Below are 27,856 nucleotides of genomic sequence, written 5' to 3'. Positions count from 1 at the left end.
TCTGATCGAAGGCTTTGGTGCCTTTTCAGGACTACTAGTAAACTGGTCTAAATCGGTTCTGCTGCCCCTTTCTCCTTGGTACTGCTCCTGGCAGAGGCTCCCAGTTTCCATACAGGTAGCCACCCAATTGAAATACCTTGGAGTTATAGTTTCTCTTAACTTGCTGAAATAACCTGCACTTAATCTAGATCCCCTGATAGAATCTACTGGGAGACAACTAAATTCATGGCACTCTTCCTCTCTCCCTATATGGCAGGATTAACTTGTTTAAGATAATTTACCTCCCTAAATTCCTTTACTTAAGACTCACTTACTTTCATGACTGGCCCATTTTATTGTCCAAATTTTTTTTTTAGATACCTAGATGGCATTTTACACTCCTTTTATTGGCAGGGCAGTACTCTTAGATTTATCCCTAGTCTTTTACAGGCCCCTAGGCATTTGGGAGGAATAGCAGCGCCAAATCTAAATTCTTACTATTTGACCTCTCACTTAGATTTTGCGCGTTGGTGGATTGACATAGATCTGAGTAATGCTGCCACTGTGTTAACTGGCAGGAGCTCTTATGAGAGTCATACCAATCTATGATACAGATATAAATCTCCCAACACAGCGGTTCTTCCACTTCAAACATTAACCCAGGCCTGGAAGATTGCACAGGCTGTAATTTAGAGTACCATTGCCTCTCCATACTTACCTAGAACTCCGTTATGGTCTAACCCATGCATATCCCACTGGGAGTCTCTGCCGGGTGCTGTGATGTGGGCGGGGGATGGGATTAAATTTTTTGGGTCACCTTTACACAACTGATACTGGTTTTGTATCTTTCTCTGAATTAGAGGAAGATCATGTGTTCCTGAAAAGTGCATTTATCCACTACCTCCAATTACATCACGCTTGTTTGGCACAATTTGGCTCTTTAGCCCCTGTGTTAGGTGGCTCTAAATTAGAGAAAGTACTTGGTTCCCCGAACCTTTCTAAACCGCTTACACAGACATACACCATGCTTCATTCCTCAGGGCTTAGACCTTTTGACAAGGCTTACTCTGGGTGGCATTGGGAGATTTGTGACCTGATGGAGGAGGAGTGGAGGGAAGTGGAACTTTCTTTTTTTTATTCCGTAGTACGTGCAAGAGAATTTTTTAATACAATCTAGATTTCTGCATTTGATTTATTACACACCTCTCAGACTGCAGAGAATTTGGGGTATCTAGGTCTGACTCCAGTTTTCGTTGCCAGACTGACGTAGGGACGTACCTCCACTGCATATGGTCGTGCCTCATAGTTTTTTAGTTTTTTTTAAATAAAAATGTTTATCAGTGTGATTGGTGCAACTTTCAAAATACTTTTTATTAAAATAATTTTAACTTTTTGAGATACACTTGCTTTGTATTCTGCATACTGAGCAGCTGTATAATGCGCTAAGACCTGAATCAGACCTGGGTTCAGTGAAAGCGGGTCCTGCATATCTCTGACACGCAGGATCCACCTGTTACCGATCACCTAACTTAGACACGCAGGTCCTACTTACAGCTGCTCTGTATACAGAATACAAAGCAGCTGTATCTCAAAAAGTAAAAATTAATTTTAACAAAAACTATTTTGATAGTTGCACCAATCACATTGATAAACATTTTTATTTTTTTTAAAAAACAAAAACTATTTCAAAGGTGTACATAGCCTTTTACAAATTTTGTGCCAAAAAATCATTATCATGGCTTGGAAGAAAATGGACACACAAAGTCTAGTCCACTGGCTTTAACTTGTTAATATGCCTCTAAACCAGGGAGGTAACTAGGAAAAACTGGGCCCCAGAGCAAACTTTTAACTGCCCCCCCCTCTCCTAGGTGCCACACACAGTCCCTCTTGTAAATAGTGCCCCCCTGTAGATTGTGCCATACAGCCCCCCTGTAGATTATGCCATACAGCCCCCCTGTAGACAATGTAACACCCCCTTTATAGATAGTGCCCCCCTCCCTCTTGTAGACAGTGCCATACAGGCCCCCTTGTACATAGTGCCCCCCACCTCCCCCCTGTAGATAGTCCCATACAGCCCCCCTGTAGATAGCTCCATATAGCCCACACACCTGTAGATAGCTCCATACAGCCCCCTAGTAGATAGCGCTATACAGCACCTACTGTAGATAGAACCATACAGCCCCCTGTAGAGAGCGCCATACAGCCCCCCTGTATAGTACAATACAGCCCCCCTGTAGACAGCGCCCCCACCTCCCCTGCAGATCCTGCCACACAGTCCCCATGTAGATAGCGTCCCCACCTCCCCCTTGTAGAGTGCTATACAGCCCCCCTGTAGATTGTGCCATACAACACCCCCTGTAGATAGTGCAATAGAGCCCCCTGTAGATATCGCCATACAGCCCCCCTGTAGATAGTGTCACACAGCCCCCTGTAGATAGCGTCATACAGCCCCCTTGTAGATAGCGCCATACAGCCCCCCTGTATAGTGCCATACAACCCCCTGTGTAGTGCCATACAGCCCCCCTGTATAGTGCCATATAGCCCCCCTGTAGATAGCGCCATACAGCCCCCCTGTAGATAGCACCCTCAAACAAATAAAACCAAAAAACATTACACTCACCTAGGCCCCATTCCCATAATGAACGGAGCTTCTACACAGCCTCTTCAACGCGACAGGATCCTTGCGTAGGCTGGCGTGATCCAGTGACATCATCACACTGGCCTGCACAGGGATCCTGTCACTGTGCCTGATAGGCTGCAGGCCGAACGGCTTCTAGCCCTGTTAAAGGAGTATTCCGGTTACAAGTAACCCGCTTTCCATAGGGTAGGGGGTAACTTGCTCTTCGGTGTGTGGCCGACAACTGGGACACCCACTGTTTACGAGAACGGGGATTCCGAATCCCTCGTTTGAAACGAGCGGCAGGTTGCTCATGCGCACTGCCGCTCCATTCATTCTCTATGGATGCGCTGGAAATAGCCAAACGCTATCTCCGGCACTTCCATAGAGAATAAATGGAGCGGCAGTGCGCATTCTCGTAAATGGTGGGGGTCCCACCTGTCGGACACCCACGATCAGCAAGTTACCCCATACCCACCGGATAGGGGGTAACTTATTGTAACCAGCAGAGTGGGGAGATGCCTCCCTGCTATGCCATAGTGTACAACAGTATCTGCGTCCTAAGGACGCAGGTACTATTGAATGTGGCGTCGCTGCGGGCCCCGTAGCAGCCACTATGCCTGCTACAGTGATTGTTACGCTGCTCTAAACCAAAATCTGTATCTCAATAGGAAAAGTAGGTATAAGTTTGAGAAGATCTGATCACATTGGTTGGAGACCTCTGAGACTGCAATGTAATTACACTGTTGGTTGTTGCTGGGGGTGGGAAATTGTAAGGTCAGGTCGAGCATATGTTGTAATGAAGTATGAATGTGTTGTTGATGATGACAGGTGGTGATAGATGGCACCTATATATCCTGCTTATTTATACATATGGTATCTCTGTTATACTACTCTCACAAGTGTAACCTATTTGTTTCCGCAATTAATTCTCCTTGTCTTGGTGTTCCATTCACTGCCAAACTGTACAATGTTTATTACTGTTATGTTATTAGAAGCATAAATAAAAACTTCAAACAATATATATATATATATATATATATATATATATATATATATATATATATATATATATATAAAATAAAAATGAATCAGAATTCAATACACCAAAATATATAATCAAATATGCAATAAAAAATTTATAATAATAGGCAGCTTACGTATACCTTGAACATAGGGTGACGGATGCCCTAACAGAGGAGTAAGTCAACATATACTATAATGGTATTTATTAGATAAACACGTCATGAATAGGGTTCATGACGTAACCGTTAAACACATATCATTATAGTCTATGGGTGACAAATACCACAATTAAACATCCGTCATAGGCATCCATCACCCATAGACTCAGATGGTGTCCGTTTAACATATACGACATGAAAATCTACTGAAAAGACCATGACGTATATATGTTAAACAAATGCCTGTGACGTATTCCATACAAAGGCATATGTCACCTAGAGGCTCCCATGTTAAAATAAATCCTATACTGTGTGGTATACTTTTTTACCGGATCTTGCAGGATGGAATAGTAATGTAGTCTATTATGCTATTCCATACCTCAAGCAAAAAGTTATAGCAGCCCAACGGTGGCCAAAAAGACATTCTTGGCTTCTATTGAGCTAATGGAATCCAATAGACATATTTAGTGTGTACACCAGCAGTTTTCCCAATGTACACGCTAAACGTAGGGCCAAAATATGATGCGAACTAGGCTTAAATGTTAATGATATAGCGTAAAAAGTACTTACTCAGAAATGTGTACAAATATATCTTCTGTTCCAGTTTCAGGCGTGATGAACCCATGACCCTGGGAACGGGAGAACTGCTTGCAGACACCCTTGTAGATTGGTCCTGCAGAAGCTCTGGCAGTGCTAATGAGAACATACAGTAAGCATATAGGATGACCATTTTCCAAATAATGAGAACTCAACAAAAAATTCAACAATTAATGTTTTTCTATTTACAAATTGTTTAAACAAATTGTACAATCAGCAAATTTTGACATTTTTAATAAACAAACTGGATACCCAGGTGACCTGAAGTTTGCTGAATAGATAAAATGTATACCCTAAAGTAATTTTTAAGCATACATGTCTTCACGTGTTATTACTACATCAGCAGTCTGAAATGATTTCACAATATTCTTGAAGGCTAACAGCAGCGTAGAGCAGGGGTAGCCTTGTGTCTGTTTAATACCCTCAGTATAGAAACTACTTTTATTATCTATTGCACTTGCGCATGCCTCATATCTGCTGCGTTTCTGCAGTTTTGGTAGATGTGGCAGGATTTTACGCTGTAGTGCATGTGATTTCATCAAATTCCGTTTGTACAGTGCGATTAAAAAACACACATTTTTAGGTCATGCTGCCGTTTTACAACTTCACTTGAATTCGAGAAAAGTTTTCCTCTGTTTATTTTACAAAACTGCAACCACAACTAAGGGATGATTGCAGGCTTCACTGTGACCTTCTGACATGTATGACATCAGAATATCATTTTGACTGGATTTCCCTATTGACCCCTTAAAGGGAGTCTGTCATTAAATTTTCGCCTCCCAAAACGCTAATACCACCACATAGGGAAGGATGATAGTTGTAAACCATAAAAAGTGCTTTTATTCCTCTGAGCGCCGAAAGAAAATGAGCACTGAGGGTATGTTCACACGCAGTGTTTTCAGGCTTAATTCGGGCGTTTTACGCCTCGAATTACACCTGAAAGAATGCCCCTAATATGCCTACAAACATCTGCCCATTGCTTTCAAAGGGAATTACAATGTTCTGTACCCACGAGCCTTTATTTTACGCATCGCTGTCAAAATACAGCGCGTAAAATGACGGCTCGTCAAAAGAAGTGCAGGACACTTCTTGGGACGTTTTTGGAGGCGTTTTTCATTGACTCCATTGAAAAACAGCTCCAAAAACGGCCGTAAAAAACGCTGCGAAAAACGCGAGTTGTTAAAAAAAACGTCTGAAAATCAGGAGCTGTTTTCGCCTGAAAACAGCTCCATATTTTCAGACGTTTTTGGTCACTGCGTGTGAACATACCCTAAAGCGTCCTGCAATCCAGAAAGTGTCTTGCATTCTGGGAGTGCAGTCAGATTTTGTAGGACTGAAAACTAGTTCCATTTATCTGAACAGAACTTACAGAAACCCATGCACCTGCATGAATAGAACTGATTTTAAAGGCTATGTACAACTTTGAAATAATTCTAGTGTGATTGGTACAACTTACAAAATACTTTTTATTAAAATGTATTTTTACTTTGTGGGATACAGCTGCTTTAAATACTGTATATAGAGCAGCTGTATTGTGCGCTAAGACCTGAGTCCATCAGGTCCGCGAAACTGACCGGTTCAGTGAATGCAGGTCCTGCATCCTGGCATGCAGAATCCACCTGTAATCGATCACATCTAAGTTATGAACTTAGGGTGTGTTCACATCAGCGTCACCCTTCCGTTGATGGGTTCCACTAGACCTTTTAGTCGGAGGAACCCATCAACGGAAAGGCAGACGGAAACCATAGCTTCCGTTTGCATTACCATTGATTTCAATGGTAATGCTGCCATTGCAAATGGTTTCCATTTGTTTCCGTTCCTTAAGGTTTCCGTTTTTTTAAAGGAAACAATAGTGTAGTCGACTGCGCTAATGTTTCCGCCCAAAAAAATGGAAACCTTATGGAGCGGAAACCATTTGCAACCGAAGCAATACCATTGAACTCAATGGTAATGAAAATGGAAGCTATGGAATGGAATACTAGACCTTTCCGTCAGAGAAACCCATCAACGGAAAGGTGACGTGGATGTGAACGAGCCCTTAGATGTGATCGATAACAGCTCGATCCTGCGTGTCAGAGACACACAAGACCCTCTGACACTGAACCCGTCGGTGCCGCGGATCTGACTGATACAGGATGCAGCGCAATATCCCGCTGCTCTGTATACAGGATACAGGACAGCTGTATCTCAAAAAGTTAAAATAATTTTAAATAAAAAGTATTTTGAAAGTTGAACCAATCACACTGATAGACATTTTTATATAAAAGAAAATTATTTCAATGTATATAGCCATGTACTTATATCATCTGCAGAGCTCCTGTGTCTAACTGGCATCTACCACTATATGGTTACTATATGGTGATAATATTGGTCTTTGTATAGTGATTTTTACTCAGTAACACCATGGGGGTATTATTCAATCACTATGGGGTTATGGTGTGGAAGTATTAGTCAATAACAGTATCGGGCTATTATTCAGTTACTGTGTGGTTATGTTGTGTCTATTCAGTCACTGTGTGGTTATGGTGTGGCGGTATTATTCAGTAACAGTATGGGGGTATTATTCAGTCACTATATGGTTATGGTTTGGTGGTATTATTCACTAACATTATGGGGGTATTATTCAGTCACTATGTGGTTATGGTGTGGTGTTATTATTCAGAAACAGTGAGGGGGTATTATTCAGTCACTATGTGGTTATGGTGTGGTGGTATTATTCAGTAACATTATGGGGTCTTATTCAGTTACTATGTGGTTATGGTGCGTCAGTATTATTCAGTAACTGTACGGGGGTATTATTCAATCACTATGTGGTTATGGTGTGGCGGCATTATTCAGTAACAGTATGGGTGTATTATTCAGTCACTATGTGGTTATGGTGTGGTATTATTATTCAGTAACAGTATGGGGGTATTATTCAATCACTATGTGGTTATGGTGTGGCGGTATTATTCAGTAACAGTAGGGGGGTATTATTCAGTCACTATGTGGTTATGGTGTGGTATTATTATTCAGTAACAGTATGGGGGTATTATTCAGTCACTATGTGGTTATGGTGTGGTATTATTATTCAGTAACAGTATGGGGGTATTATTCAATCACTATGTGGTTATGGTGTGGCGGTATTATTCAGTAACAGTAGGGGGGTATTATTCAGTCACTATGTGGTTATGGTGTGGTATTATTATTCAGTAACAGTATGGGGGTATTATTCAGTCACTATGTGGTTATGGTGTGGTGGTATTAATCAGTAACAGTATGGGGGTATTATTCAGTCACTATGTGGTTATGGTGTGGAGATATTATTCAGTAACAATATGGTGGTATTATTCAGTCACTATGTGGTTATGGTGTGGAGATATTATTCAGTAACAATATGGTGGTATTATTCAGTCACTATGTGGTTATGGTGTGGCGGTAATATTCAGTAACAGTATGGGGGTATTATTCAGTCACTATGTGGTTATGGTGTTGCGGTATTATTTGGACCTTATAATGTGTTGTTATTGTTGGTAATATTGGTTTTATAATAGTGAGTTGCGTTCAGTAAGGCTGGGTTCACACACACTATTTACGGACGTAATTCGGGCGTTTTAGCTCTGAATTACGTCCGAAAATGCGGCTCAAAAGCGTCGGCAAACATCTGCCCATTCATTTGAATGGGTCTTACGATGTTCTGTGCCGACGGTCATTTTTTTTACTGCTGTCAAAAGGCGGCGCGTAAAAAAGACGCCCGCGTCAAAGAAGTCCCTGTCACTTCTTCAGATGAAAATGGAGCCGTTTTCCATGGACTTCATGGAAAAACAGCTCCAATTACGTCCGCAATGGATGCAGCGAAAGACGCCTGCACATGCCATTACGGCTGAAATTACGGTGCTGTTTTCTCCTGAAAACAGCACCGTAATTTCAGCCGTAACGGACGCTGCCGTGTGAACATACCCTTATGCCTCATTCACACAACAGGGTCCGAGTGTCGGCCGATAAAATCGGCCGTTTTGTGCCGTTTTTCCCGGCCGGTTTGCATCCGTTTTGTATCCGTTCCGATTCCGTTCCGGCCCGTGTTGCCATTTTTAACGGCCGATTTTGACCCGTTTTGCATCCGTTTTTTTCCCTGTCCGTTTTAAAATCGGATGAATTTCATTTAACTTTGTTGACACACACAGCCCTTTGTAGATAATACCACACAGTCCCCTGTAGGTAATGCTACCCAGCCCCCTGTTGGTAATGCCACCCAGCCCCCTGCAGGTAATGCCACCTAGCACCCTGCAGGTAATGCCACCCTGCCCCCTTTAGGTAATGCCACCCTGCCCCCTGTAGGTAATGCCACCCTGCCCCTTCTAGATAATGCCACCCTGCCCCTTGTAGGTAATGCCACCCTGCCCCTTGTAGGTAATGCCACCCAGCTCCCTGTTGGTAATGCCACACTGCCCCTTGTAGGTAATGCCACCCTGCCCCTTGTAGGAAATGCCAAGCTGCCCTTTGTAGGTAATGCCACCCAGCTCCCTGTTGGTAATGCCACCCTGCCTCCTGTAGGTAATGCCACCCAGCCCCCTGTAGGTGATGCCACCAAGTTCCCTGTAGGTGATGCCACCAAGTTCCCTGTAGGTGATGCCACCAAGTCCCCTGTAGGTGATGCCACACAGCCCCCTGTAGGTTGCACCCACCCCCCCCCCACACATTCCAGGAGAAGTCACTGACTTCAATGTCCATATATGGACAGTGTAGTCACTGACTTCTCCTGTAGAGGAATTCCCTGCCACAGGTCGGGAATTCGGCTTCAGAAGTGAGTGACGTCACTGTGTCCATATATGGAGAGTGTAGTCACTCACTTCTCCTGTAGCGGAATCCCCGGCCATAACGTCGGGGATTCCGCTGCAGAAGTGAGTGACATCGCTGTGTCCATATATGGACAGTGTAGTCACTCACTTCTCCTGTAGCGGAATCCCTGGCCATAGAGGATGGGATTCCGGGGCAGAAGTGAGTGACATCGCTGTGTCCATATATGGACAGTGTAGTCACTCACTTCTCCTGTAGCGGAATCCCTGGCCATAGAGTCGGGGATTCCGGGGCAGAAGTGAGTGACATCGCTTTGTCCATATATGGAGAGTGTAGTCACTCACTTCTCCTGTAGCGGAATCCCCGGCCATAACGTCGGGGATTTCGCTGCAGAAGTGAGTGACATGGCTGTGTCCATATATGGACAGTGTAGTCACTCACTTCTCCTGTAGCGGAATCCCTGGCCATAGAGTCGGGGATTCCGGGGCAGAAGTGAGTGACATCGCTGTGTCCATATATGGACAGTGTAGTCACTCACTTCTCCTGTAGCGGAATCCCCGGCCATAGAGTCGGGGATTCCGCTGCAGAAGTGAGTGACATCGCTGTGTCCATATATGGACAGTGTAGTCACTCACTTCTCCTGTAGCGGAATCCCCGGCCATAGAGTCGGGGATTCCGCTGCAGAAGTGAGTGACATCGCTGTGTCCATATATGGACAGTGTAGTCACGCACTTCTCCTGTAGCGGAATCCCCGGCCATAGATTCGGGGATTCCACTGCAGAAGTGAGTGACTTCGCTGTGTCCATATATCCCCGGCTGGGGATTCCGACTCCTACAGGGAGCAAAAAAAGACCCTCCTCCTCTTCACATGCACTCTGCGCTGAGGAGGAGGAGGAGAGAGAGCACGAGCGACGGAATACATGGCCATCACTCGAGACACATTCCGGTGATGGCCGTGTATTACCCGGCCCCATAGACTTCTATGGGAGCCGGGCGGCCGGGTAAACGGCCGAAAATAGGGCATGTCCCATTTTTTGACGGCCAGGTTTACCGGGCCGTCAAAAAATCGGTCGTGGGAATAGCCCCATTAGGGGTCTATTGTTCCTAATGCAGCCGGGTGACGGCCGATTTATGAACGGCCGTCACCCGGCCGGGAAACCCTGTCGTGTGAATAAGGGCTTACAGTATGCAGGTAATATTTAATCTGGTATAGTGGTATGATTTAAAGAGGCTCTGTCACCAGATTTTGCAACCCCTATCTGCTATTGCAGCAGATAGGCGCTGCAATGTAGATTACAGTAACGTTTTTCTTTTTAAAAAACAAGCATTTTTGGCCAAGTTATGACCATTTTTGTAGTTATGCAAATGAGGCTTGCAAAAGTCCAAGTGGGTGTGTTTAAAAGTAAAAGTCCAAGTGGGCGTGTATTATGTGCGTACATCGGGGCATTTTTAATACTTTTACTAGCTGGGCGTTCTGATGAGAAGTATCATCCACTTCTCTTCAGAACGCCCAGCTTCTGCCAGATCACGCTGTGACGTCACTCACAGGTCCTGCATCGTGTCAGACGAGCGAGGACACATCGGCACCAGAGGCTACAGTTGATTCTGCAGCAGCATCAGCGTTTGCAAGGTAAGTAGCTACATCGACTTACCTGCTAACTACCGACTTTTACTTTTAAACACACCCACTTGGACTTTTGCAAGCCTCATTTGCATAACTACAAAAATGGTCATAACTTGGCCAAAAATGCTCGTTTTTAAAAAGAAAAACGTTACTGTAATCTACATTGCAGCGCCTATCTGCTGCAATAGCAGATAGGGGTTGCAAAATCTGGTGACAGAGCCTCTTTAATAACTGCATATGTATATAGATAATTGTTTGTGTGAGGGGGGGACATATGCTTTGGGGCTTGTAACATTCCTGGACGCGCTAGAAATTAGTGATGCTGTTCTCTGCACACCGCCTTCTGAATTGACTGCATTATTGATACACTAATTCAGCATTTGGGGCCCAACTTTTCATTTTGCCCAGGGCCACACTTTGTCTAAAACTGGCCCTGGCAAACGCCCCTTAAATAATGTGTTGCATCATTCGGCCGGCCACACGCCATTTATTCCTCCCTTCTCATCGGCCATAAAATAAAATAACATACTTAGGGCTTATTCAGACGAACGTATAATACGTCCGTGCAACGTGCGTGATTTTCGAGCAACGCACGGACCTATGTTAGTCAATGGGGCCGTTCAGACTGTCCGCTGCGTAAAACTCACGACGTCCTATATTTGCCAGTTTTTCGCGCATCAGGCACCCATTGAAGTCAATGGGTGCGTGAAAACCGCGCACAGCACACGGAAGCGCTACAGTAGTCAAAACTATGAATGAAAACAGAAAAGCACCACGTGCTTTTCTGTTTACAAACATACAAACAGAGTGTCATAATGATGGCGGCTGCGCGAAAATCACGCAGCCACGCATCCTATGCTGCTGACACACGGAGTTGTTATGGACCTTTTGCCCACGCAAAACACCGCGTTTTTTGCGCGCGCAAAATGCACACGCTCGTGTGAAAGTGGCCTTAGGGTTCCCTCAGTATGCCATGCGGCTTATACAAGGTCCTGACACAGTGCCGTGTCAGGGCCTTAGACCTTGTTCACACAGTGTAGATTGCTGCAGATTTTCAAGCATTTTTTAAGCCAAAACCAGAATTGGTCCTAGGAGAGGAGATAATTGAAGGACAGGGTCTATATAAAAAAAATTGCACTCTGTCCTATTTGCTGTCTCTGGGACATAATTTTATTGAAGTATAGGTCCCGTGAAACTTTTTCAGATGGATCTGTTGTTTGTGTATTATTATTATTTATTTTTCAATTATTGACGCTTAAAATGAATCATTTCCTATTCAAATGTCTGCTCCATGTTAACTCATCTGCATTTATCAATTTAAGGAAAATTAAATCCACATATACAAAATGGGTACAGCTGCACATTACGTCAATGTTGAATATTTACAATACATACGCTGAATATGTTCTAGTCCTCTTAGTTGGAAGTGGGCTGGGCAGGTCTCCTAGAAGAAGGTGACTCCTCTCCCAGAGTCGGCTCCCTTCTCTGTGGAATGGGTATGATGGAGCTATTGGTGACTTTGGGGACTGTAGGGGTTGAGTTGGTGTGGTGGGGTCAGAAGACATGTCTGCACGTATCAAGATGAGGGATGGTCTACTCGTCTGTTACTAAAAAAAATCATTGAGAAAAATTAGCATGTTTAGATATAATGTTGGTATAACGTCCATGATATTTATCATATATCTAACAGCTAAGGCTAAATTCACACTTGCGTTGTGTAATCTGTTTGTCTGATCCGTTTTTAGATCAGAATAAGGATAAAAACGGATCAGTTAAAAATCCCATTGAAATCAAAATAACGGATGCAAACAGATTATAATCCATTTGTATCCATTTTACAGCAATGATAAAAAATAACAACCCATCGGTTTTTTTGAACGGAGTGAAAGTCCTGGCCGGAATTGCGCACAGAAAGTACGCAGCAGAATACAGTAGCTGCAAAGTGGGTGAGATTTAAAATTTTGCGTATTTTTCATACCACAAGCATGTCAATTCCTGCTGTAGAAAGTGGACTGAATTGCTAGTTTTTCAGAGGAGATGTCACCATCTCCCAGCATTGAGAAAAACGCTGCAAAATCCGCACCATTTTCTGCAGTAAAAAACACAGGAAAAGGTGCGGTTTTTCAGCTGCAGAATTTCTGCTACTTTCTGTGGAATTACTGCAGAAATTTGCTGCAATTCCATTACGTGTGGACAAGCTCTTATTTTAATCTAAAAACGAATCATAGTCACGGATTATACAACGCAAGTGTGAATTTAGCCTTATCTATGTCCTGATTCTGCAAAAACAATGAGATCTACAAGTCCTGGCTTGGTTATATAGAAGCCTGCGAAAAATTTCTGCTGGGTGGCCATTAGGCCAAGTTCAGACGTGGCAGAATTGCTGTTGAATTCTGCTGTGGACAGTCCGCACTGGAATTCTGCAGCAGCCGTTTTTTACATTCGTTTCTATACATTTTTAGAAAACTTAGTTCAGACGTTGCGGAAAATAACTGTGCGGAAATCAGGCTGCAGTGCAGAATTTCCCCTCCGCAGCATGCACATTATGTTGTGGAGAAGCAGCGGAATTTCACTGCGGATTTCAGCCTTTGCAATGAAAGGACGGAAATCTGTGGCAAGTCCGCTGTGATATCTGCAACGTCTGAAATACCAGTGAAAAATGCAAATGTTGGTGCAGATTCGTTGCGTAATTGCCCCGAATCTGCACCGACATTTGCAGCGGAATAATTCTGCCATGTGTGAATGTGGCCTTATACTGACATTCACATCTACCAACACATATATTTCAGAGAAATAACATGTGAACCATACAACACAAATAATACACTGACAGCCACAGTTTCCACTTCTGAAAGCAATAATTGCGACATACTACCAAGGGAGGGACAAACTTATTCCTTGTCACATCACTGCATACACTGTTCAGCCATAATATAAAAAAACTGACAGACTATAAGGCTACATTCACACGAGCGTATCAGATTCACGCTCGTGAAAAACGCGCCTGAATCTGGTCTATGTGTGTTGAGTTATGCATCAGCGTGCTTTGAGGGTGCAATGCTTTATTCACGCACTTGCAAAGCACATTTTTTTTTTTTCAATTATTTTCAATCGAATTGATGTGCAAATCACGCACCCCACACGGACGTGCATCCGTGTGCGGTGTGTGGTTTTCACACACCCATTGACTTCAATGGGCACTTAGGTGCGTGAAAAAGCACCAATATAGGACATGCAGTGAGTTTCACGCAGCAGACTCGCGCTGCGTGAAAACTCACGCATGTGTGAACGGCCCCATTGAAATCAATGGGTCAGTGTGCTGCGCGTGATTTCCATGCGCAGCACACGGATGTTATTTAAGTTCGTCTGACTGGGCCCTAAGTGAATTACATTGATTATCTTATTACAATGACACCTGTCAGGGGGTGGGGCATATTAGCAAATGAACACTCAGTTCTCCAAGTTGTTGTGGTGAGGGCAGGAAAAATGGACAGGTGTAAGGGTCTGAGCAACTTTGACAAGGGCTATTAGGCCGGGTTCCCACTGGTCGGATACGCTGCGTAAAAACCACGCAGCGTATCCGATCTGGAACCCGTAGCACATCACGTTCAAAAACCGCACCACAATGTGGTGCGGTTTTTTGGCCGGGATTTCCACTGTGGTAAGCAGCGTAGAATAAAAAAAACTTAACGCCCATACATACCTAGGCCATTTTCATGGTGAAACGTCCCTCCGTGGCCATCCGGTCCGGCCTCACAGGATGGCACTAAAGCCCATGTGACCTCTGCAGCATGTGATTGGCTGCAGAGGTCACATGGGTTGAAACGTCATCCCAGGAGGCCGGACTGTAAGAAGAAGTAGGAAGTTCTGGGTAATTGTGATTTTTTTTTCTGAGTTTCGATCTATGCTGCGCTATCGCTGCGATTCCGCTTCAAAAGTCACAACATTTGGCTGTCTGTTGCGAGTTTTGCATCCCCATTGAATTCAATGGGAAAAATACGCAACAGAAAACGCAGCATAAATTGACATGCTGCGGATTTAAGTTCCGCACCGTAGGTCAATTTATTAACGTTTTCGCTGCGTTTTTTTCGCAGTGTGGGCATGATATTTTCAAAATCTAATCCACTTTTCTGCTACTGTAAATGCTGCGGAATTTCAGCACAGAATTCCGTTGCGGAAATTCCACAGCATTTACAATTACCCAGATATTAATTGGTGTCAAGGTTCGGCTACAACTGCCAAGAGGGGACATTTCCTCAACCTGCTGCAGGAAGATTTTATGGGCCAGTTTGTGGAAGACCCGACCAGAGGTGAAGCTCTGTTGGATCTGGTCATTTCTAATAATGCAGAGCTTGTTGGGAATGTCAATGTTCGTGAAAACCTTGGTAACAGTGATCATAATATAGTTACATTTTACCTATACTGTAAAAAACAAACGCAGGCTGGGAGGGCAAAAACATTTAATTTTAAGAATGCCAATTTCCCCAGTATGAGGGCTGCAATTCAGGATATAGACTGGGAAGAACTAATGTCAAATAATGGTACAAATGATAAATGGGAGATCTTAAAATCAACTTTGTATAATTATAGTACAACATTTATTCCTATTGGTAACAAGTATAAATGACTAAAATTAAACCCCACATGGCTTACACCTTCTGTAAAAAGGGCAATAAATGACAAAAAAAAGGCATTTGAAAAATACAAATCTGAGGGTACAGCTGTAGCCTTTGTAAATTATAAAGAGCTTAATAAAATCTGTAAAAAAAAGTAATAAAATCAGAAAAAATACAAAATGAATGGCACGTGGCCAAGGATATTAAAACAAATCCCCCAAAATTCTTCAAGTATATAAATGCAAAAAAGCCAAGGTTTGAACATGTAAGACCCCTAAATAGTGGTAATGGGGAGTTGGTGACAGGGGATCAAGAGAAGGCAAAATTAGTAAATGGGTTCTTTAGCTCTGTATATACAACAGAAGAAAGAGCATCTGATGTAGCCGCTTTAAATACATCAATTATATATATACTTAAAGAGGCTCTGTCACCAGATTTTGCAACCCCTATCTGCTATTGCAGCAGATAGGCGCTGCAATGTAGATTACAGTAACGTTTTTATTTTTAAAAAACGAGCATTTTTGGCCAAGTTATGACCATTTTTGTAATTATGCAAATGAGGCTTGCAAAAGTCCAAGTGGGTGTGTTTAAAAGTAAAAGTCCAAGTGGGCGTGTATTATGTGCGTACATCGGGGCGTTTTTAATACTTTCACTAGCTGGGCGCTCTGATGAGAAGTAACATCCTCTTCTCTTCAGAACGCCCAGCTTCTGACAGTGCAGATCTGTGACGTCACTCACAGGTCCTGCATCGTGACGGCCACATCGGCACCAGAGGCTACAGTTGATTCTGCAGCAGCATCAGCGTTTGCAGGTAAGTCGATCTTACCTGCAAACGCTGATGCTGCTGCAGAATCAACTGTAGCCTCTGCTGCCGATGTGGCCGTCACGATGCAGGACCTGTGAGTGACGTCACAGATCTGCACTGTCAGAAGCTGGGCGTTGTGAAGAGAAGTGGATGATACTTCTCTTCACAGCGCCCAGCTAGTAAAAGTATTAAAAACGCCCCGATGTACGCACCTAATACACGCCCACTTGGACTTTTACTTTTCAACACACCCACTTGGATTTTTGCAAGCCTCATTTGCATAACTACAAAAATGGTCATAACTTGGCCAAAAATGCTCGTTTTTTAAAAATAAAAACGTTACTGTAATCTACATTGCAGCGCCTATCTGCTGCAATAGCAGATAGGGGTTGCAAAATCTGGTGACAGAGCCTCTTTAATTGGCTGAATGTAGATATGGTCCAAGCTAAGTTAAATAAAATAAATGTGCACAAGGCTCTGGGACCAGATGGGTTACACCCTAGAGTTCTTAAAGGTAATGTGTTGCTAGAAAAAATTAAACAGTGAGTGTATAAGTGATTAAATATTGTTCTAATTTTTTTAATTTTTTCACAAGTCAGGAAATATTATAAATTAGATTCTAATTTATAACATTTCCCAGTGCTGGTCACTAGATGGAGCAATTCCAAAAATTGCAGCATTGGCATGTGGTAAAGCAACCACATTGCTTTATGCTGCAAAATTTGAGAAAACTCACTCGCTCTAGTGAGCTCACAGAATCCCCCCTCCTTTATCCTGGCTACTGCCAGGAGAAAGGAGGGGATTGAACGGTCAAACCTCCTACACTGTAAAATGGCAGCCCCCATAGACAAGAAAAAGTGAAAAAATAAAAAAAAGTAAAACACAAACACACAAATAAATAAACATTTTTTTAATAAAACACTAAAAGCAAATTGATATAAAAAAAAAAATTCCGCGACACTCGTCTTTTAAAGAAATTAGTTCAATTATTTCTGTCCCCCTCTTTATAATATTCAGAGATTCTCTAGTGGCTGGTTGTCACGTTGGGTACGTAGACCCATTGGGCATACAGCCTTGACTGTATGGCAGCTGGCCAACAGGACACAGGAAAAAGTCTATAGTTCAATAGGTGTACCTGTGGTAACTTTCAGACAGTAGCTTGACAGGTTCAGACGGGACTTTGGCAGCAGGCAGACACCAGGCTTGGTGTATCAGAGCAGGTGTTAACTCAGCGCACCACGACTCCAATACTATACGGCACTTGGTTCTGGATAGCACGGGATATAGGTAAAAGGAAGCAGGACTGGGAACACTGGGAACTGGAAGACACTTAAGGGACCATTTGTATAGACGAACATAGGTAACGACAACAAAGCTCAGGCAAGGCAGAAAGGGGCAGAGCCCTTCTTATAGTCCAGGATCATGGGCTAATTAACAACAGATTCAGGTGCGCAGGCCCGGGCACGAGCGTGCGCGCGCATCCTACGGGACACAGCAGAGCGACGCGGAAGTGAGCGCTGGCGTCTCCTGAGGAGGAGATGCGGGCCAGTGCTCACAGGACCATGGCTGCGGCCATCAGGGGGTGAGTAAACCTGACGGTCCGCGGCCATGGATGTTACAGTATCCCCCGTCTTACGCCCCCTCCTCTTAGGGCCAGAGCGGGAGAGAGCATTGAGGTTCTCCTCTGGCTCCCAGGACCTCTCTTCAGGACCAAACCCCCTCCAATCCACTATATAAAAAGTTCTTCCTCCTAATTTCTTGGTATCCAAGATTTCCTTAACCTCGAAGGTATCTGAAGAACCGCTGAAAGCCACTGCAGGGCTAGGAATATTGGTATAGCGGTTCAGGACCACCGGCTACAGGAAGGAGACATGGAATGAGTCAGGGATATTGAGGGTATGAGGCAGCCGAAGCTTGTAGGAGACAGGATTAATCTGTATGATGGCACTCTCAGTCGGATATTCCTGAAGGACAGCCAGACCTTGGTGCCTGGAAGAAATTGAGGAGGTTCTCTTCTCCTTGCGTCTGCCTTCCGTTTCATGCGGCCGATCGCCAGCAGAATAGGGGATCGAGTCTGCTGCCAGATCTGCAGGTCCCTAAAAGCAGAATCAGCTGCTGGTACCTCGGAAATAACGGACACCGGAAGAGGAATTTGTGGGTGTTGGCCGTAGACAATGCAGAACGGTGTGGTTCTAGTGGACTCGCTATTATGATTATTGTATGAGAACTTGTATGGAAGAAGTTGCACCCAGTCATCATGCTGCTTGGATATGAAGTGGCGTAGGTAGTTGTCCAAGATCTGATTGATCCTCTTGACTTGACCATTGGACTGAGGATGGTAGGCTGAGGAAAAGTCCAATCTTACATTGAGGAGTTTACAGAGGGCTCTCCAGAACCTAGAGGTGAACTGGGCCCACCGATCAGACACAATATGATGCGGTAAGCCATGCAGACGGAAGATGTGTTGGATGAAGAGGTTGGCCAGTCGAGGAACAGAAGGAAGGCCGGTCAGACAGTACTGCATCCCGCAAAGGGGGGCAGATCCGTAACAAAGTCCATTGCTATATGCTGCCAGGGAGCATCAGGCACAGGCAGCGGTTGGAGCAGGCCAGCATGTTTGGAGTGAGCGACCATGTTAGCTGAACACACCGAGCAGGAAGAAACAAAGTCCATGATGTCACTGGGCAGCGTGGGCCACCAGAAATGACGGGCAATCAAGTCTCGGGTCTTACGGGTACCCGTGTGGCCTGCCAGTCTAGAGCAGCATCCCCAGCGGAGGATTCTCCCTCTGTCAGCCAGGCGCACAAAGGTCCACCCCGGAGGAATGTCCCTAACTTGCAGGGGGTTGACAGAGATAATGCAAGACGGATCTCGAAGGACCTGGACAAAGCATCGGCCCTCACATTCTTGTCGGCCGGGCGATAACGGAGCTCAAACTAGAACCTGGCAAAGAACAGCGGCCTGATGAAGGTTCAGCCGTTGGGCCGTCTGGAGATAGGTGAGATTCTTGTGGTCCGTGAAAATCAGGATGGGATGAACTGAGCCCTCTAGTAGATGTCTCCACTCCTCCAGGGCCAAATTGATGGCCAGTAACTTCCGATCCCCAATCGAGTAGTTGCGTTCTGCGGAAGAGAAGAGTCTAGAGTAATAGCCACACACTTTTGCCTTGCCCTTGGGACCTCTCTGGAACAGGAGTGCACCAGCACTGACAGAGGAGGCGTCCACCTCCAACGAAAACTGTCTAGATACATCAGGATGATGGAGGGTAGAGGCTGACGTGAAGGCACTCTTTAGGCTATTAAATGCGGATTCCGCCTCTGGAGTCCACAACTTGTCGTTCATGCCATTTTTGGTGAGGGTAGAGATGGGAAATGTCAGTGAAGAGAAATCTGGGATGAATTGTAGGTAAAAATTGGCAAATCACAGAAAACGCTGCATGGACCATAAGCTTTGAGGGTGTGACCATTCCAGTACGTCCTTCACTTTCTCCGCATCCATTTTAAGACCCTGGTCCGAGATGATGTAGCCCAGGAAGGGTAGAGAGCTCCTCCCAAACATGCGATTCTCCAACTTGGCATACAGGTGATTCTCCCTCAATTGCAGCAGAACTTGGCGGACATGTCTATGATGAGTCAACGGATCTGGAGAGAAAATTAAGATATCATTAAGATAGACCACAACACAAACATAGAGGAGATCCCGGAAGATGTCATTGACGAATTCTTGGAAAACCGCGGGGGCGTTACATAGGCTGAAGGGCATAACCAGATATTCATAGTGCCCGTCTTGGGTATTGAATGCAGTCTTCCACTTGTCACCTTGGCGAATCTGAATTAAGTTGTAAGCCACACGCAGATCTAGTTTGGAAATTTTTTTAGCTCCACATATGCGGTCAAAAATCTCAGAAATTAATGTCAGCGGGTGAATGGCAGATCACGAGCAGCAAATTCGTCCTTGATTTCGGACGACAGTCCCTGCCAGAATGCAGCCACTAGATACTCATCGTTCCAGGATAGCTTTCCTGCCAGGGTGCGGAATTGAATGGTGTACTCGCCCACAGGGGTGTCCCCCTTGCGCAGGTTCAACAAGGAGGCCGCTGCTCCAGGCTCATCAAACACGGTACGAAATGTCCGGAGGAATCCCTGAAAGTCACGGGTCTCTGGTCCCTGTCATTCCCAGATCGGGTTCGCCCACGCTCGGACCCTGCCAGTGAGGAGAGAAACAATAAAGGCAATCTTGGCGCCATCAGACGGAGACGCGCTGGCATGTAGGGAGAAGTGGATCTGGCACTGATTAAGAAACCCTCTGCAGGTACTCGCGTCTCTGTTATAACGAGGTGGTAGTGGTAGCAAGAATCGGGGATCAACACTGGTGCTGACAGGAGGGGTTGCAGGAAGATCAGTCGGAATAGAAGCTGTGACGGCTGCATCTTGTGCGTCGAGCCGCTGTGCAATGGAATTCACTGCCAGGAAGTGTTGGTTTTCTCGTGAACACAGATCTCGTAGGTCTGCCTGCATCGCTTCAGACAACTAAATAGTCTTAGGCGGACCAGCAGGGTCCATGGTCTGAGCTTACTGTCACGTTGGGTATGTAGACCCACTGGGCCGTACCACCTTGATGGTATGGCAGCTGGCCAACAGGACACAGGACAAAGTCTTTAGTTCAATAGGTGTACCTGTGGTAACTTTCAGACAGTAGCTGGACAGGCTCAGATGGGACTTTGGCAGCAGGCAGGCACCAGGCTTGGTGTAGAGGAGCAGGCGTAGACCAAGCGCAGCACGACTCCAATACTATACGGCACTTGGTTCTGGATAGCACGGTAAACAGGTTACAGGAAGCAGGAATGGGAACACTGGGAACTGGAAGACACTTAAGGGACCATTTGCATAGACGAACATAGGTAATGACAACAAAGCTCAGGCAAGGCAGAAAGAGGCAGCGCCCTTCTTACAGTCCAGGATCATGGGCTAATTAACAACAGATTCATGTGCGCCCTGGCCCTTTAAGACCGGGCACGAGCGTGCGTGCGCATTCTATGGGTCACAGCAGAGGGAAGCGGAAGTGAGCGCTGGCATCTCCTGAGGAGGAGATGCGGGCCAGCGCTCACAGGACCATGGCTGCGGCCGTCAGGGGGTGAGTAAACCTGATGGTCAGCGGCCATGGATGATACACTGGTATAGTGCCAGGGGACTGGCACAGGGCAAATGTGGCACCTATTTTCAAAAAGTGCTCTAGTTCTTCCCTGGGTAATTAAAGACCAGTAAGCTTAACATCTATCATGGGAAAAATATTTGAGAGGCTATTGAGGGACAATATACTGGAGTATGTGACAAAAAATTGTATTATAAGTGACAGCCAGCACTAAGGACAGAAGTTGTCAAACCAACCTGATTTGTTGTTATGAAGATGTGAGCAGAAGCCTAGACAGAGGGGCCGCTGTTGATATAGTGTTTTTGGACTTTGCAAAGGCATTTGGCAATGTCCTTCATAGATGTCTAATGGGTAAATGAAGGTCTAAAGGTTTAGAAAGTATAGTTTGTAATTGGATTGAAAATTGGATCATGGGCCGTATTCGAGAGAGTTGTGGTCAATTATTCCTACTCTGAATGGTCACCGGTTATAAGTGGAGTACCCCAGGGTTCAGTGCTTTATTTATTAATGATATAGAGGATGGGATTAATAGCACTATTTCTATTTTTGCAGATGACACCAAGCTATGTAGTATTGTTCAGTCTATGGAAGATGTTCATAAATTGCAAGCTGATTTGGACATCCACTTGGCAAATTAGGTTTAATGTAGATAAATGTAAAGTTATGCATCTGGGTACCAACAATCTGCATGCATCATATGTCCTAGAGGGAGCTACACTGGGAGAGTCACTTGTTGAGAAGGATCTGGGTGTACTTGTAGATCAAAAACTAAATAACAGGATGCAATGTCAATCTGCTGCTTCAAAGGCCAGCAAGATATTGTCGTGTATATAAAGAGGCATGGACTAGCGGGACAGGGATATAATATTACCACTTTACAAAGCATTAGTGCGGACTTATCTAGCATATGCAGTTCAGTTCTGGGCTCCAGTTCATAGAAAGGATGCCCTGGAGTTGGACATGTCTTATTACGGCCCGCAAATTCGATGCGGACATGCCAATAGAAGTCAATGGGCCCGTGGAAATTGCGGATACACCTCCGTGTGTCATCCGCAGTTTGTGGATTTGCGGAAGTGTTGCTAGGCGACGACCGGGAATGAGTTCTGTCGTCATCCTGTTTTACCTAGGCTTTTTTTTTTTTATCCGCATTTTGCGGATTACATACGGATGAACTGCGGATTACATACGGATGAACTACGGATGACATTTCACGGAACACGGTCCTGGAATTTGCGGACCAGAAAAACACTACGGTCGTGTGCATGAGGCCTTAGGGAGACATGGTTAACTTACATAAATATATGAATGGTCCATACAAGAAATATAGTGAAAACCTGTTCCATGTAAAACCCCCTCAAAAACAAGGGGGCACTCCCTCCGTCTGGAGAAAAAAAGTTCTCTTTACTGTGAGAACTGTGAATCTGTGGAATAGTCTACTGCAGGAGCTGGTCACAGCAGGAACAATAGATGGCTTTAACCCCTTCCCGCAAAATCACATACAGTTACGTGATGGGAACTGGTGTTTTAATGCATTCCCACGTAACTGTACGTGAAAGAGATGTAGCTAGCTCAGGAGCTGAGCCAGCGCCATCACCGCCCAGTGCCAGCTGTATGTTACAGCTGGCACCCTGATGTAACGGCCAGTACCGGAGCTAGCCTCCAATCTGGTCGATTAACCCCTTAGATGCTGCGATCAATAGAGATCGCAGCATATGAGGACTTTCTAGCCACCGGCACCCCAGCAACGTGATCGCTGGGTTGCCGGTGACTGCAATGGCAACCGGAGGTCTAATACTGGCCTGCCAGCAACGGAAGCCTCCTATGTCCCGCTCGGTGGCGGGGCCTAAAAGGTTTTCGGTACCATCAGCAAGATGGCGCCGGCTCAGCTTCCGGCTCAGAAGCTGAGCCGGCGTCATTAGCAGTGGGTGTCCGCAGTATGTTACAGCTGACACCCCGCTGTATCGGCAGGAACCGGAGCTAGCTCCGATTTCTGCCATTTAGCCCTTCGTTGCAGCGATCCAATGCCAACGCTTCATCTTAGCGGTTTGTTGCAAATCGGCAGCCTGCCATGCGATGGCAAGGCTGCCAACTGCTAGTATGGCAACAGGAGGCCTAAAAATGGCCTCCTGTCTGCCATTACAGAAGCCAATTAGGCCCCGTCCGGAGGCGGAGGTTGATTGGCTTGCTGTCAGTGAACAACTGATAGTTCTAATACATTGCACTACATAGGTAGTGCAATGTATTAGAACATCAAAAAACAGTTGGAGCTTCAAGTCCCCTAGTGGGACTAAAGAAAAGTGTAAAAAAAAGTGTAAAAAAAAGTTAAAATAAAAGTTGTAAAAAATACAATAAAAGTTTCAAGTAATAAAATAAAACACAATTGTCTTTTTTTCCCATATCAAGTCATTTATTATTGAAAAAAATAATAAAGCCATACATATTTGGTATCGCTGCGACCGTAACGACCTGAACTATAAAAATATAATGTTATTTATCCCGCGCAGTGAACGCCGTAAAAACAAAACTAAAAAATAATGCCATAATTGCTGTTTTTTGGTCACTTTTTTCACTCAGCAAGACTCCAAACAAAACTACTACCAAGCAAAATCCACGCTCCAAAACCCAAATGGCGATCCCTCGTTCTGAGCCCTACAGTGTGCCCAAACAGCCGTTTACTTCCATATATATGGCACCGGGAGAACCCTTTTAACAATTTTTGGGGTGTGTGTCTCCAGTGGCACAAGCTGGGCACTACATATTTGCCACTGAAATATCATATCTAGGGAAAAATTTACATTTTTACTTTGCACCTTCCGCAGCACTTCTCAGGGGTTTATTTTATTATTTCACATCGCAGTCCCTGCAATTGTGAACAAAGACTTTGTAAATCACCAAATTAGGCCTCAATTTTACATGGTACTATTTCACTCCTGAGCCTTGCCTAATGTCCAGGCAAAAGATTAGGGCCACATTTAGGGTGTTTCTAAAACCGGGAAACACAGCATTATAATTAGAGAGCTGTCTTGTTATGGTGGCACAAGCTGGGCAGCACATATTGGCATATTGGAATATCTATGGAAAAGATCCCATTTTCACTCTGCAACATCAGGTGCACACCAATTTCTGCCAAACACCCGTGGGGTTAATATGCTCACTACTCCCCTAGGTGAATACCTTGAGGGGTGTTTTTCCAAAATGGGGTCACTTCTGGGGGGGAGCCACTGTATTGGTCCCACAGGGACTTTGCAAATGCGACATAGCGCCCAGAAACCAATCCAGCAAAATCTGTACTCCGAAAGCCAAATGCCGCTCCTTCCTTTCTGAGCCCTACTGTGTGTCCAAATAGTCGTTTATGACCACGTGTGGGGTATTGCCGTACTCGGAAGAAATTTGCTTTACAAGTGTTGGGGTTCTTTTTTTCCTTTATTTGTTGAGAAAATGAAAAAATTTGAGCTAAAACTACGTCTTATTGAAGAAAAAGTTTTTTTTTTATTTTCACTGCCCAATTCTAATAAAATCTATGAAACACCTGTAGGGGTCAAAATGCTCACTACACCCCTAGATGAATTCTTCAAGGGGTGTAGTGTCGTGATGGAGTCACTTTTGGGAAGTTTCCACTGTACAGGTACCTTAGGGGCTTTGCAAAAGCGACATGGTGCAAAGAAACCAATCCAGCAAACTCTGTGCTCCAAAAGCCAAATGCCGCTACTTCCCTTCTGATCCTGGCCATGTGCCCAAACAGCCGTTTATGACCACATATGGGGTATTGCCGTACTCCAGAGAAGTTGCTTTACAAATGTTGGGGTTCTTTTTTTCCTTTATTTGTTGACAAAATTGAAAATTTTGAGCAAAAGTTACGTCTTATTGGAAAAAAAGGATTATTTTTATCTTCACTGCCCAATTCTAATAAAATTTATGAAACCCCAGTGGGGTCAAAATGCTCACTACACCACTAGATGGATTCTTCAAGGGGTGTAGTCTCCACTTTTTTTGCGTTTTCACTGTTTTGGTCCCTCTGGGGCTTTGCAAATGCGACATGACCGCCGCAAACCATTCCTGCTAAATTTGAGCTCCAAAAGCCAGGTGGCGTTCTTTCCCTTCTAAGCCCTGCCGTGTGTCCAAACAGCCGTTTATGACCACACGTGGGGTATTGTTTTACTCGGGAGAAATTGCTTTATAAATTTTGCATGCTTTATCTCCTTTAGTCCTAGTGGAAATTAGAAAAAATTAGCTAAACCTACATTTTCTTTGAAAGAATGTAGATTTTCATTTTCATGGCCTAATTCCAATAACTTCTGCAAAAAACCTGCGGGGTCAAAATTCTCACTATACCCCTAGATAATTTCCTCAAGGGGTGCAGTTTCCAAAATGAAGTCACTTTTGGGAGATTTCCACTGTTTTGGCACCGCAAGAGCCAGGGGCGTAACTAGGAAAGACTGGGCCCCATAGCAAACTTTTGACTGGCGCCCCCCCCCCTCACCTGTGTATCACACAACCCCCCCCCCCTTGTAGATAGTGCCTTTTTTACAGCCCCCCATGTAGATAACGCCATACAGTCCCCCCTGTAGATAGCGCCATACTGCCCCCCCTGTAGACGGTATGGCGTTATCTACAGGGGGGACTGTATGGCATTATCTACAGGGGGGACTGTATGGCGTTATCTACAGAGGGGGACTGTATGGCGTTATCTACAGGGGGACTGTGTGGCGTTATCTACAGGGGGGACTGTGTGGCGTTATCTACAGGGGGGACTGTGTGGCGTTATCTACAGGGGGGACTGTGTGGCGTTATCTACAGGGGGGGCTGTGTGGCGTTATCTACAGGGGGGACTGTATGGCGTTATCTACAGGGGGGACTGTATGGCGTTATCTACAGGGGGGACTGTATGGCGTTATCTACAGGGGGACTGTGTGGCGTTATCTACAGGTAGGGACTGTGTGGCGTTATCTACAGGGGGGACTGTATGGCGTTATCTACAGGGGGACTGTATGGCGTTCTCTACAGCGCCCCCCTGCAGGGAACTCCATACAGCGCCCCCCCCCCTGCAGGGAACGCCATACAGCGCCCCCCTGCAGGAAACGCCATACAGCGCCCCCCACCTTCAGGGAACGCCATACAGCGCCCCCCCCCCCCCCCTGCAGGGAATGCCGTACAGCGCCCCCCCTGCAGGGAATGCCATACAGCGCCCCCCCTTGCAGGGAACGCCATACAGCGCCCCCCCTGCAGGGAACGCCACACAGCACCCCCCCCTGCAGGGAACGCCATACAGCGCCCCCCCCTGCAGGGAACACCATACAGCGCCCCCCCCCTGCAGGGAACGCCATACAGCGCACCCCTGCAGGGAACGCGATACAGCGCCCCCCCCTGCAGGGAACGCCATACAGTGACCCCCCCCTGCAGGTAACGCCATACAGCGCCCCCCCTGCAGGGAACGCCACACAGCGCCCCCCCCTGCAGGGAACACCATACAGCGCACCCCCCTGCAGGGAACACCATACAGCGCCCCCCCTGCAGGGAACACCATACAGCGCCCCCCTGCAGGGAACGCCATACAGCGCACCCCTGCAGGGAACGCCATACAGCGCCCCCCCCTGCAGGGAACGCCATACAGCGCCCCCCCCCCTGCAGGGAACGCCATACAGCGCTCCCCCCTGCAGGGAACGCCATACAGCGCCCCCCCTGCAGGGAACGCCATACAGTGCCCCCCCCCTGCAGGGAATGCCATACAGCACCCCCCCCCCTGCAGGGAACGCCATACAGCGACTGAAAGTCCCCTGAACTTCTCCATGACTAACCTCTGACTTCCGGCGTCTGCGCAGCTCAATAAAAATAAAAGGAGCGCTGGTCACGCATGCGCACAAGCGCGACCGGCGCTCCATTCATTTCTACTGAGCTGCCGACACAGACCACGGAAGTCCGAGGTTTGTGATGGAGAACTTCAGGGGACTTTCGGTCCCCCGTTCTCCCTATCGCTGCCAGCGATCACACATGTATCCCCTATCCTGTGGATAGGGGATACATGTCTTTTGTTTAATGGCAGAGCGGGGACATACCTCCCTGCTCTGCCGTAGTGTTCAGTGGAGTCCCGCTGTAGCAGCCATAGCGGCTGCTAGCGGAGACTCCGGCCATGGTGGGGGCCCGTGCCAGCGGGCGACACGGGCCCCCTCATGACGCGGGCCCCGTAGCAGTCGCTACGGCTGCTACGGCGGTAGTTACGCCACTGGCAAGAGCCCTTCAAACCTGACATGGTGCCTAAAATATTTTCTAATAAAAATGAGGCCCCAAAATCCACTAGGTGCTCCTTTGCTTGTGATGCCGATGCTTCAGTCTACTACAACACTAGGGCCACATGTGGGATATTTATAAAAACGGAAGAATCTGGGCAATAGATATTCAGTTGCATTTGTCTGGTAAAACTTTCTGTGTTACAAAAAAAATTGATTAAAAAAATGAAATTTGAAAATGTCACCTCTACATTTCTTTAATTCCTGTGAAACGTCTAAAGGG

General features: G+C 45.7%; 1 protein-coding gene across 4 annotated transcripts in view; it reads right to left on the bottom strand.

Moving 5' to 3' along the window:
- CSDC2 (cold shock domain containing C2) overlaps positions 1-27,856 on the bottom strand; it is a 68,288-nt gene that overhangs the window by 6,543 nt on the left and 33,889 nt on the right. For 3 of the 4 annotated variants that reach the window (XM_075832296.1, XM_075832297.1, XM_075832300.1), the window contains exons 2-3: positions 12,173-12,384; positions 4,351-4,473 (exon numbers count right to left, since the gene is read on the bottom strand). In XM_075832296.1, coding sequence (XP_075688411.1) covers positions 4,351-4,473; positions 12,173-12,342 — 293 coding nt within the window. In that variant the 5' untranslated portion in view covers positions 12,343-12,384. Of the gene's footprint in view, positions 1-4,350; positions 4,474-12,172; positions 12,385-14,480; positions 14,528-27,856 lie in introns of those variants that run through there. The other variant, XM_075832299.1, reaches the window with a different exon arrangement.

This window comes from Rhinoderma darwinii, chromosome 7 (assembly GCF_050947455.1).
Source record: "Rhinoderma darwinii isolate aRhiDar2 chromosome 7, aRhiDar2.hap1, whole genome shotgun sequence".
Lineage (NCBI taxonomy): Eukaryota > Metazoa > Chordata > Amphibia > Anura > Rhinodermatidae > Rhinoderma > Rhinoderma darwinii.
Note: the sequence above shows the minus strand (reverse complement) of the source record. Positions and strands in the feature narration are given on the sequence as shown.